Source organism: Myotis nattereri (assembly GCF_964212035.1).
Source record: "Myotis nattereri genome assembly, chromosome: 9".
In the NCBI taxonomy this organism is placed as follows: domain Eukaryota; kingdom Metazoa; phylum Chordata; class Mammalia; order Chiroptera; family Vespertilionidae; genus Myotis; species Myotis nattereri.
The window spans coordinates 37,326,589-37,339,827 of NC_138084.1; the positions used below are offsets into that span (position 1 = coordinate 37,326,589).

Sequence of the window (13,239 nt, forward strand, 5' to 3'; positions counted from 1 at the left end):
TACTTTGAATTTATATTAGTTCACACAAACACTCCATCCATGCTTTTGTTCCCGCCCTCCGGTCAGTTTAAGAACCCATTGTGGCCCTCAAGTCAAAAAGTTTGCCCACCCCTGGGCTAGACCCTGGTCCCCTTGAATTGTAGTCCTATGCTCTTTCCAGGGATCTACTTAGCTTTCCCTTGTTTGACTTTGATGAGACTATCAGTTTTTTTACCCATCTCTTCACCCTCCCCTATTCTCATTGTTAAATTATATTTGTAAATTACATATAAGCAAAATGTGCCAGTGTAATCATTTTGTTGGGCTATTTTTATTTTATTTTTTTAGAGAGGAAGAGAGAGAGAGAGAGAGAGAGAGAGAAAGAGAGAGAGAGAGAGAGAGAGAAGAAACAGAAACATTGATGTGAGAGAGATATATTATTTTTTTATTTTTATTTTTAAATATATTTTATTGATTTTTTTACAGAGAGAAAGGGAGAGAGATAGAGAGTTAGAAACATCGATGAGAGAGAAACATCGATCAGCTGCCTCCTGCACACCCCCCACCGGGGATGTGCCCGCAACCCAGGTACATGCCCTTGGCCACTGAGCCAAACTGGTTTCGGCAAGAGAGATATATTAATCTATTGCCTGTCCTATGTGCCCTGACTGGGAATTGAACCTGGGACCTTGCAGTGCATGGACAATGCTCCAACCAACTGAGCCATACAGGCCAGGGTTTGCTGGGCTATTTCTTAGTGAAGTGTGAAACATTTCATTTTCCTGCTTTATTTAGTTAGTTGAGCAGATATTTTAAAAAAATCATGGCTAGTTAGTAGTAACTATGTATGGTGCCAGTTGGATACTGGAAATATCAGGGGAATACTTTGTAAAGTGCATGTTTGTCTAACCACTATGCTATACACTTGAAACTAATATAAAATAATATTGCATGTTAACTCTAATTGAAAATATTTTTAAAAAATCATGGCCAGGCCCTAGCCGGCTTGGCTCAGTGGATAGAGCATCAGCCTGAGGACTGAAGGGTCCCAGGTTCGATTCCAGCTAAGGGCACATGCCTGGGTTGCGGGCTCGTTCCCCAGTGGGGGGTGTGCAGGAGGCAGCCAATCAATGATTCTCTCTCATCATTGATGTTTCTATCTCTCTCTCCTCCCTTCCTCTCTGAAATCAATAAGGACATATATTTTAAAAAAATAAATTAAAAATCATGGCCAGTTGTAGAGCAGAGAAGTATTGAGATATATTAAAAAGGTTAAAGAAAAACACAATAAGGAAAAATTCTTAGGGAGAAAGATAAGGTAAGTGTTATGTGGGAGAAAATCAAAGAGATGTAGGTAGAGCTAGAATCTAACCATGTTGCTTTGCATTATCATTTTCTTACTGACTTCCAGAGTCCCTCTTTCCCCAGACCCTTGAGATAAGTTGCACCTTTCTCTATTGCTGAATCTCTCTCTGCCCATAATGATTACTTTCACTGAGTTACTGGGTACCTGCAAGTGAAACATCTCATTTATCTCTTCTCCATGTCAGAATTCCTTTCTTTTTTTCCTCCCATTTTCTCTTTTTCCCTCATTTCCATTTGCTGCAAAGTAAATGATAAGGGGGAAGGGAAAAGGAACGAACCAGTTGCATTTCTTAGGGATAAAAGGAAAAGCTTGTGTGTTCTCAATTGTCATTTCTCTTTTTTTATAGTTGGAAGTGCGTGAAGACCCCAGCAGCAATAAGGATCTGAAAGTTCAGTGTGATGAAGAAGAACTCAGGATTTACCAGTTAAACATTCAGATCCGGGAAGTTTTTGCAAATCGTTTCACTCAGATGTTTGCAGATTATGAGGTGTTTGTCATTCAGCCCAGCCAGGATAAGGAGTCCTGGTTTAATAACAGGGAACAGATGCAAAACTTTGATAAAGTGAGTGTAATTTGCTGGGGAGGAGGGTGAGGAATGAAGATTTAACTGATAATGAGTTTTTCTTTCATAATACAGATGACCCTTGAACAATGTGGGGGTTAGGGGTGTCAATCTCCTTCATAGTCAGAAATTTGCCTATAACTTTTGACTCCTCCAAAACTCCAGATGTTCTTTGGTATCTGTTGGCGCTTGATTCCGGGACCCCATGGATACCAAAATTTGCAGATGCTCAAGTTCCATTTTTATTTTTATTTACTTATTTTTAAATATTTTTATTGATTTCAGAGAGGAAGAGAGAGATAGAAACATCCAATGATGAGAGAGAATCATTGATTGGCTGCCTCCGGCATGCCCCACAACTGGGGAGGGGATCGAACCCACAACCCAGGCATGTACCCTGCCCGGGAATCGAACCATAACCTCCTGGTACATAGGTGACGCTCAACCACTGAGCCACGCCGGCCAGTTTAAAAATGATGTAGAAAAAGGCATACTGTCAGCCCACCACATCCATGGATTCCCAACAGTATTTTCGATCTGCAGTTGTTTAACTCCACAAATGCAAAATCTAGGGATACGGATGGAGGGCCAATTGTATGTTTATTGAAAAATATATATGTATAAATGGACCTGTGCAGTTCAAACCTATGTTGTTCAAGATTAAATGTGGGAAACAAGTTCATGATCCTTCTGGTGCTGATAAAATGCAAGGTCTTGTTGCTTTAGAACAGAGTGCTGGTTCTTACTATCAGGTGATTTACCTTCATTGTTTAAAAAAAAATGATGAAGAGATTTTGCTGTTGGCTTTTCATAAAGACCTAGGAAGCTTCAGAGAATTATCCCATTAGATCCTTTGGGTATGTTGCCTTTGCTGGTTAAAGGTGACATACCCTTTTCCCTTTTTTCCTCTTCTCTGTTGATGGATGACTGTCTGTTTCCTTGTCTCACCAGGCATCTTTTCTATCAGATCAGCCTGAGCCCTACTTGCCCTTTCTCTCAAGATTCCTGGAGACCCAGATGTTTGCTTCTTTCATTGACAATAAAATTATGTTTCATGATGATGATGATAAAGACCCTGTGCTCCGGGTGTTTGATTCCCGAGTAGATAAGATCAGACTGTTGAATGTTCGGACGCCTACTCTCCGCACATCCATGTACCAGAAGTGTACCACTGTGGATGAAGCAGGTGAGGCCTCCTTGTTGCTGTACTTCTAGCTTCTTGGATTATGTCACTAATGTGTCCCTGCTCCTAAACATGCCGGCTTCTTTCCGTTTCTGCTTTTGCTTAAGTTTTCCCCATAGCCTGAAATGCTCTTTCCTTTCTTTTTTGCCTGGTTAGCTCTTTTCATCCTTTAACACTGTGTCAATTGGGAATGGGTCCTGCTGTAGGTAATAGAGAAGAGAATCTAATTAGCAGTGGGCTAGAAACATGAGATATGTTCCCCAGATTAGCAAGAAATGCAGAATTGGTGGTTGCTGGTGTTGGTTCAGCTGCTTGACAGTGTAATCAGGAACTGAGGTTCTGTCTTTACCCAGCTATCTTTAGTGTATCGACTTATATTCATGCTGGGAATTTTAAAAAATATGTTTTTATTCATTTTATTTTATTTTAGAGAGAGAGAGAGAGAGAGAGAGAGAGAGAGAGGAGAGAGAGAGAAAGATCTATCAGCTTTCTCCTGCATGCCCCTGTCTGCAACCTGAGCATGTGCCCTGACCAGGAATCAAACCTGCATCTTGGTGAATGGGACAGTGCTGAACCAATTGAGCCACACTGGCTTGGCCTACCAGAGGCTTTTTATGTTCATATTCAGGGTAAGAAGAGGGGAGGCTGCTATCAGCCAAAGCTTTCTGTTGTCTCATAGGCCAGAACCATGTTATGTGACTATACTTAAGTGCCAGAAAGACTGAAAGGGAGTAGTGAATTGGATGTAATGTTACCCTGAACAATGTTGGAGTTTTATTAGCAAGAAAGAAGGAGCAAATGAGTTATGAGTTAGCAGTTGATAGTGTTTGCCACAAAAACTTACCTGGTCTGTCTCCTCTGTGAAGCCCTCTCTGACGCCCTCAGGCTGAGTTGGTGGATTCCTCCTCTTCCTGTGGTGCTTTGTTCTTCCCTCCCCTCTGTACTCTCTGTTCTCTTGAGCTGTCATTACTAGGCAACAGCTTAAGAGCAGAGACTGTATTTACTTATTTTCTGGCCCCAACTTCTAGCATTGTATTTATGACAGATGTGAAAAGTGGTTTGCTAGCCCTCGCTGGTTTGGCTCAGTGGATAGAGCATCAGCCTGCTGACTGAAGGGTCCTGGGTTCAATTTCAGTCAAGGGCACATGCCAGGTTGTGGGCTCGATCCCCAGTAGGGGGCATGTAGGAGGCAGCTGATCAGTTATTCTCTCTCATCATTGATGTTTCTCTCCTTCTCCCCCTCTCTGAAATCAGTAAAAATATATTTTTAAAAAAGTGGTTTGCTACATGCATGATTGAAAAGGCCTTTTTGTTCATAGAAGCCCCATCTAGATGAGTATAGCTAGAGAATAGTCTCAGTTTGAGGTGCATATTAAGTAGTTTGTTCACTTTTTTATAGGATGTTCAGTGTCCTTGTGGCTATTTTGTATATATTGTTCATTCATTTACTAAATATTATAAACTAGAGGCCCGGTGCATGAAATTCATGCAGGGAGGTGGGGATCCCTCAGCCCAGCCTGCCCCCTCTCACAGTCTGGGAGCCCTCAGTGGATGTCCTACTGACGGCTTAGACCCGCTCCTGGAGCAGGTCTATGCCACAGTCTGGCAGCAGAGGCTCAGAGCAGGCACCGTGTGTGTGTGTGTGTGTGTGTGTGTCCCCACTGGGGGCCTGCCCCCAGCTGCATTGGAGGCTCGGAGCAGGCGCCCCGTGTGTGTGTGTGTGTGTGTGTGTGTGTGTGTGTCCACTGGTGGCTGCCCCCAGCCGCACCACAGAGGCTCGGAGCAGGCACCCTGTGTGTGTGTGTGCGCACGCATGTGTGTGTCCACTAGGGGCCTGCCCCCAGCCGCACCATGTAGGCTTGGAGCAGGTGCCCCTGTGTTGATCTCTCAGGCTCCTGGCTACGCCTGCTGTTGTTCTCTTCCTTGAGTGGCGGCCAGGGCGGGCTGGAAGCTTGGCTTCCTCCATTGCTGGGGGCAACCCAAGCCTCCAGCTCTGTGGCCGCTTGGCTTCTCCACTGCAGCCGCAGCGGAGAAGCCAAGCCTCTTCAGTCTTCAGTCTTCACTCAGGCCAGAGCCTTCAGTCTTCACTCTGCGCCTGTGTATGCAAATTAACCACCATCTCTGTTGGGTTAATTTGCATACACATCTGATTGGCTGGTGGGCATAGCGGAGTGACATCAATTTGCATGTTTCTCTTCTATTAGGGTAGATAGATACCCAGTACATGCTTAACATATGGTAAGTGCTCACAAATATATGTACTGAATGAATAAACATGTCAAGCATTTTTCTAGGTTTTAAACATATAGGTTTTTAAATTTATTTTTAATCTTCACCTGAGGATATGCATTTTTCTAAGTTTTGAAGATACAACTGGTGACAGTTTGAACAAAGTCCTGCCTTCATTTGCCTTCATTGAGTACATTCTCTAGCCTTCTATCTTTACCTTTCAGTTCTCAATTCAGTTCTTTCATTAAAATGACAGCCCTCTTGGTTAAGGCTTTTATTGGGATAATTGTGTGGTTTTTAGTCTTAGTTTGTTAATATGGCAATTTATTGATTTTTAAAGGTGTACTAGTAAACTAACCTTGCATTCTTTTTTTTTTTTTAAATATATTTTATTGATTTTTCACAGAGAGGAAGGGAGAGAGATAGAAAGCCAGAAACGTCGATGAGAGAGAAACATCGATCAGCTGCCTCCTGCACATCTCCTACTGGGGATGTGCCTGCAACCCAGGTACATGCCCTTGACCGGAATCGAACCTGGGACCCTTCAGTCTGCAGGCCGACGCTCTATCCACCGAGCCAAACCGGTTTCGGCATAACCTTGCATTCTTGAGATAAAGTCTTTATGTGATTATGATGTATTTTTTTTTTTGTATATTATTGAATTCAATTTACTACAATTTTGTTTAGAATTTGTGCATCTATGCTCATGAAGGATATCAGCTCATAGTTTGTTTGTAATACCTTGTCTGATTTGGTGTCACTATAATGTTGGCCTGAAAGAAAAGTTAGGAAGTATTCTCTCCTCTTCAGTTTCCGAGAAGAGCTTGTTACTACTTTTTCTTTAGATGTTTGGCAGAATTCATCAGTGAAGCCCTCTGGGCTTGGAGGTTTTTTTTTGTTGTTGCTATTTTTTTGTGTGAGAAGATTTTAAAATATAGATTTAGTTTAAAAAATAGGGCTATTTGGATGAGCTATTTCTTCTTGAGTGAGCTTTGGCTGTTTGCATCCTTCAAGGAATTTGTCCCTTTCACCTATTGTCAAATTTGTTGGCATTAAGTTTTTTTTGTAGTATGTCCTGTATTAATATCTGTAGAGTCTGTCACTTCTCTCATTACTGATTTTGGTAATTTGTGTTTTTCTCTTTTCTATTTTTATCAGTCTGATTAGAAGTTTATTAGTTTTACTGATCTTCTGAAAGAACAGTTTTTGGATTTATTAATTTGTTTATTTCATTGATTTCACTCTGGCCTTTATTATTTCCTTTCTTGTACTTTGAATTGTAATTTGCTAGTCTTTTTTCTAGTGTTTTAAGGTGGAAGCCACGGTCATTAATTTGAGACCTTTCTTCTTTTTTCTAAGATAGGCATTTAGTGCCATAAATTTTCTTTCAAGTAATAATGACATACTACAAATTCTTATATTTTGTGTTCTTATTTTTATTTAGTTCTTATTTCCCTTTTGATTTTTTTGATGATGGGTTATTTGGAAGTGTGTTATTCAGTTTTAAGATGTTCTTAATTATTATTGTAGTCAGAGGACATATTTTGTATTCAAATTGTTTTAAATTTATTGAGTGTTATATGGCCCAGAATATGATATATTTTTTAAAAGTTTGAATTTTTTTTTCTTATCCAGAGAAAGCAATTGAGCTGCGTCTGGCAAAAATAGATCATACTGCGGTTCACCCCCATTTACTTGACATGAAGATTGGACAAGGGAAGTATGAACCAGGTTTCTTCCCAAAGTTGCAGTCTGATGTGCTTTCCATTGGGCCTGCCAGCAACAAGTGAGTCAACCCTGGGATTCCCTGATTCAGCTCCCTAACCATCCAGTATCTGGGCCTGAGCTGGTAGAAGACCCCTGAATTTTATAAAGCAAATATGGAGAAGACCAAAACTCTCCAGGTTTTTCACTTTTTGAACAAGAAAATGGGTGACAGAGTATCATCAGCTCCTGTCTCCACTGTGCCAATTGGGATAGCTCCATATGCCCAGGACCTGCAAAAAGCCAGGCTGCAGATGGGTTGAAATGATCTCATGACTAAATCCCATACAACATGTAACTGGCATTTTATCTCCAGTAAGTGGTAGTTGAAATGGAGTCAGAACTGGAAGTAGGTAACTTAGCAGGATTACTGGTCTTTAGTTATGTTTGGAGATGAATATAACAAAGCTCAGACAGAGCTGAGTATAGTTTGGATCTGCATGTGAACTTGATGTAAATGTTTGAAGAGAGATATGTCTGTGTTCCCTGGGGAGTTATTTTTCTTGCCCACTCACTGATCTTTAAGCTGCTCTTCCCCAAGCTCTCTGAGCTATCTCTGGTGACTCTTTGGTGGTTTTCTGTGCCCAGCACTGGTCCCTAGACATTCCAGTTTTCTTCATTTCAGTTGACCTTACTTTTATTTTAAAAAGAATTGTGTTGTTGTTAATCCTCACCAGAGGCTATTTTTTCCATTGATCTTTAGAGAGAGTGGAAGAGAGGGAAGTGTAAGAGAGACACATTGATTGGTTGCCTCCCACACACGCCTCAACTGGGCTGGGAATTGAACCCACACCCTTTAGTGCAAGCATATCAAACTCGCAGCCCAGCCAATATAATGGTATATAACTTAATTTTTACAATATCCTGTTATACATAATTATTAATAACTAGTGGCCCGGTGCACGGATTCATGCACATTGAAAGGAAATTAATTAGAAGAAATATTTTAATATCACTATTCGCCCTTTCTCTGTAATAGAAGTGTCAGAGATGAAAGAAAATTAGTAAAATGTATATGAAAATAATATATAAATTGATTAACAAATAAACAATAACAACATGCTGTAACAACAAAGACACAATATAAAAACAACAAAAACATGATAAAAAACATTGATAAAAGCAATGACTGATAAATTGATTAAACTTATTCTAATATCTCCCTGTATGCCACATTAGGAGTAAAAACACTTTCAGAGTGCTTGACTAATTTCCCTTGTGATGAAGTATTTACAACTTTAACGTTACATGCTCTTCGAACTCAAGAGAAAACAGCATATAACTGACTGTGTCCAAAAACGGGTTTAGGTAGGAATATTCCTACACTGTCTAGAGTTTGTCCTTGTGATTTATTAATAGTCATTGCAGATGCTGGCATCATGGGAAACTGTCTTCGAATTAAACAACCAAATTCAGGATCAACAATGACAGATTGAAACATGTGTGCGATTGGCACCAGTGAGAGCTTTATATGTATCACGCATGCACGAGTCAGTGTTTATTTTTAAATTGCCTGTGCATGTCATATGCACCGGCCGGTCAGACAGATGTATGGTCGGCCACTTAGCCTTTTATATATATAAATGAACTACAACGTTTGCTAATGACTGATTACTATAATTGTGTTGCATTCATTTCCCTTACGTGCCTTACACACAGGAACACCATTTCTCTCCATTAATATTAGCAGTGAATATTTTATTTTATTATTTTTTTAAAAAAATATTTTATTGATATTTTATAGAGAGGAAGGGAGAGGGATAGAGAGTTAGAAACATCGATGAGAGAGAAACATCCATCAGCTGCCTCCTGCATACCCCCCACTGGGGATGTGCCTGCAACCAAGGTACATACCCTTGACCGGAATTGAACCTGGGACCCTTCAGTCCGCAGGCTGACGCTCTATTCACTGAGCCAAACCGGCTAAGGCAGCAGTGAATATTTTAGCAGCCGATTGTCACGTCATTAGTCTTGTACTGACTTGTTTGGTGTGCGCAACAGGAGATATTTTGCTTTCAGAGAACAAGAAAAATAGGTTTATTTGCGTTATGCTTATTAATTTGTGCAGTTATTCAATGTCTGGTAAGTTAATGTTCAAGAAAAAATATTAATTTTTATTAAAATGTTCTATTTTATAACAATTATTTATTTCAGCCCTTTGTATTCAGCATGTCTCTATCAAAATAAACCTATGTTTCTATGAAAATTGAAGCTTTTTTTTTTTTTTTTTTGCGGCCACATAAACTTTAAAACTTGTTTATTTGGTCTGTGTTAGCCTTTGAGTTTGACATGCTTGTTTTATGGGGCCACATAAACTTTAAACCTTGTTTTATGGCCCGTGTTAGCCTTTGAGTTTGGCATGGGGAATATGTGGGCCAGCACTCTAACCACTGAGCCACCGGCCAGGGCTGACCTTACTTTTTACTGGGATATTGTTAATTGCCTGTTTTGATTCTTTTATTTATTTATTTATTTTTTATTTTTTATTTTTAATATATTTTATTGATTTTTCACAGAGAGGAAGGGAGAGAGATAGAAAGTTAGAAACATCGATGAGAGAGAAACATCGATCAGCTGTCTCCTGCACATCTCCCACTGGGGATGTGCCCGCAACCCAGGTACATGCCCTTGACCGGAATCGAACCTCGGACCTTTCAGTCCGCAGGCCGATGCTCTTATCCACTGAGCCAAACCGGTTTCGGCTGTTTTGATTCTTTTAGATGGACAAAAAGGAATGCCCCTGCCCAGTGGAGGCGGAAAGATCGGCAGAAGCAGCACACAGAACACCTGCGTTTAGACAATGACCAGAGAGAGGTAGGTCACCTTATGATTGACAAGAAATGGGCCTGTTATCATGCTACATTCTCTTTCTCTTTCCTATTTTTTTGACCTCTGGTCTGATTCAAGTGTCTTAACAGTACAGTGACCACCGAACCAAGAAGGTTATTTGAGGCCAAAAAACAAAGCAGCCACCCCTATAGAACATCCAGCCTTCGGGCTGTATAAGACCAATGAGATCATTTGGTCTGGCCCTGTCAAGGCATTAGGGGTGAGTTAATTACATGTTTGACCAAATATAGCAGCTAAGTTTTAAGTGGATAATTTTGGATGGCCTGAGAATGATGTTATAAATACCCAAATGGCCCTTGGCAGATAAAAGGTTCCCACCCCTACTATAGATTATAATGGGATTTGTTGTAGGGAAGTTACTTACAGGGATGGGGTCTAAGCAGAGATGGTCTGTGCAGACTGTTGGGGTCGCCTCTACTCCACATTTAGAGATTTCTCCCCATAAAGAAGGGTTAATAATAGAGTAGTTCCTGATACCTGATACTGGGCCTAGGTTAGGACAAATCCAGGATGTATGTTGTTTTGCACATGACAGCTAGCCACTGGGTCCTCTCTCTGTGCCAGGCCCTGTTTGCAGCCGACTCAGGAATGATGGCAGTCTTAGAAGAGAGCCTTTCACTGTCCTTTCAGTACTCCTCATACATCATACTCCTGGGGGAGTGTGACAGAACCTCAGGAGATGAGAGCCTGAGACTTGGGAGAAATCCTTTTAAAATTTGTGAGGCTTCTTTTGTGTGTGGTATGGTAGTGAAGAATTAATTTTGTTAGAATTAGAAGGAAGAAAAGCTGAACTTGGGTTAATGCTGTCAATATCTGAACCTGGGAGGAGGGAGTACTTTCCCCCTATTTTTTATGTATCATAATTTAAAGCAGATAATCTTGACTTTTTTTCCTTTGAGGAGCAAAGGAGAGGAATGTTATCTACAGGTGCCTGGGGTGTTGAGGCTTCTTGAATTGACCTCCTGAGTCCTCATTGCTTATAGGCTGAGTTTTCAGCTCTACTATAACTTGTTCCCAGTAAAGCTTTTAGTTATAAAACTCAAGTTGGAAACCCTGCCTGCCTGACTCAGTTGCAGAGAAGTTGTGAAAATGGGAATTTAACCTTTAGAAACCTGTTTCAGGAACTTCTCTTTGAGAAAATACCTTGCAGATTGTGTTATCTATAATTATAAAAGCCTAAGTGACTGAACAACCAACATGCACTGACCACCAGGGGGCAGACGCTCAACGCAGGAGCTTCCCTCTGGTGGTCAGTGCACTCATACAGCCAACCTCTCGTGGCCAGCCAACTTCCCGCAGTCCCTCCCCCTGGGCCAGCCAGCCAGCCAGACCCGATGGCCTCAATGGCCCCAATTGAGGCAGGCCGGCCAACCCATCTCCTGCAGTCCCTCACCCCCCCCCCACCAGCTGGCCCTGATCAGCCCCAATCAGGGCGGGCCAGCCCACCTCCCCTGCCCCCAGCCAGCCAGCTCCAATCAGCCCCAATTGGCCCCAATGGGGGCGGGCTGGCAGCCAACCTCCCATGGCCCCTCCCCGAGGCCAGCCCAATCAGCCCTGATCACCAGCCAGGCCAAGAGACCCCACCTGTGCACGAATTCGTGCACTGGGCCTCTAGTATACATATAAAACCCAATAAAGCATATTGTTTTCATATGTGTTTGGCACCTCAGTGAATGGGAAAATTGCATGTTTTGCCTTTGCTATATTTTAAAGGAATATATTAAAATCACAAGGTATGGTTATAAATTTTTAACTGCTGCTTTATAGGATACAGTTGTGCTTAGAGTTCTGCGAGTGTGCTGTAAGGGGTGTTGGGTATTGGTGTTATTTTTAAAGTCTCCTCTGGGTTTTCCACCTCACCTCCTGATTACTTCTTTCAGCAGTATTTATTGAGCACATTTTCTTGGTCAAAATCACTGTTGTAAGCACTTTGAAATATAAAGATGACAAGACGTTAGCCTTGTCCTCAGGGACTACCAGTTTATTAAGGGAGCAAAGTCAGGTACACAAATAACTTTAGTAGAAGAGTCTTGTTAAAGGGTCATATAAGAGGCAAGCCAGTGTGTGATCACTGATTAGAGAAAGCAGATGTCAGTTCTACCTGGGGTAGTCATCAAACAAAACTTTTTGGTGGAGTCAAAATCTGTTTGAGGCCTTGGAGGATGATAGGATTGTTATAGAGACAAAGAAAAATATTTTAAGTAGAGGAAATACAGGACCAAAAGCTTGGTGATTGTTGTGTAATGAAGACTGGCAGAATGTTTGGAGGAAGGAGGTATTAGAAGTGGCTACATAGCTAGCAAGTTAGGAGGCAGGTAGCAGTAGTCCAGGTAGTAATTGAAGCCTAACCTTGGGGATTGGTAGTAAGGGCAGATTGAGGGGCCAGACAGAAATGTTCTACTGGGATAAATATGGGGGAAGAAGGAAGCCTGGGGTAAAAGTGTTTGTTGTGACCTGGAATACCGAGAGGATGTCAGTGTGCAGTTCTCTGCATTTATATGCATTCTGTGTTAAAACAAACAGCATGTGGAGAATCACCAACACTTTGCAGAAAATACAGTTGTTGTTTTGTGCAAGGTTGTTATACTTTATGATGACAACAGTAGTTATCTTTGATATGGGCAGAAGAGTTAAATTCCTCCCAGCTTAGTAGGTAAAATGATTTTTTTTCAGTAATACTCTGAGATTTGGGTTGACAAACTGATCTGTACAAGCTGCAGCTATGTTTTTTTTGTATCTTTAAAGAAAAGGTAATTACAGCAGTTATGAAGTGCTTTACATCAGAGAAAACAGAATTCATATTTTCTCAGGTTTTCCCTTTTATATAGAATTGCATTTGGGAAAAAATCTTTGACTGCTTTTAAAGAGAGAGAGAAACACCTATTTGTTGTTCCACTTATTTATGCATGCATTGGTTGATTCTTGTATATGTGCCCTGACTGGGTATTGAACCTGCAACCTTGGGGTATAGGGACAATGCTGTAACCAGCTGAACTACCCAGCCAGGGCTACAGAGTTACATTTTAAACTTTCTGCCCCAACTTTATCTGAGCCTTGGAAAGAAGCAGTAAGAAAGCGCTGGGTGGTAGTGCCCTCTTCAGGCACTCACCAGTACTGGTCGCCTATCTTGTGTGCATGGATAGAGTTTTTGTTTTTCTGTTGGCTGTAGAAGTACATCCAAGAAGCCAGGAATATGGGCAGCACCATCCGTCAGCCCAAACTGTCCAACCTCTCCCCGTCAGTGATTGCCCAAACCAACTGGAAGTTTGTAGAGGGCCTACTGAAGGAATGCCGCAACAAGGTGAG

At 41.3% G+C, this 13,239-nt stretch overlaps 1 protein-coding gene across 2 annotated transcripts in view; it reads left to right on the top strand.

The window, feature by feature from the left end:
- The window catches only part of DENND5A (DENN domain containing 5A), an 82,692-nt gene that overhangs the window by 47,206 nt on the left and 22,247 nt on the right, over window positions 1-13,239 (top strand). For both annotated transcript variants that reach the window (XM_081099101.1, XM_081099100.1), the window contains exons 7-11: window positions 1,692-1,907; window positions 2,859-3,093; window positions 6,955-7,105; window positions 9,804-9,897; window positions 13,103-13,234. In XM_081099101.1, coding sequence (XP_080955227.1) covers window positions 1,692-1,907; window positions 2,859-3,093; window positions 6,955-7,105; window positions 9,804-9,897; window positions 13,103-13,234 — 828 coding nt within the window. The remainder of the gene's footprint in view (window positions 1-1,691; window positions 1,908-2,858; window positions 3,094-6,954; window positions 7,106-9,803; window positions 9,898-13,102; window positions 13,235-13,239) is intronic.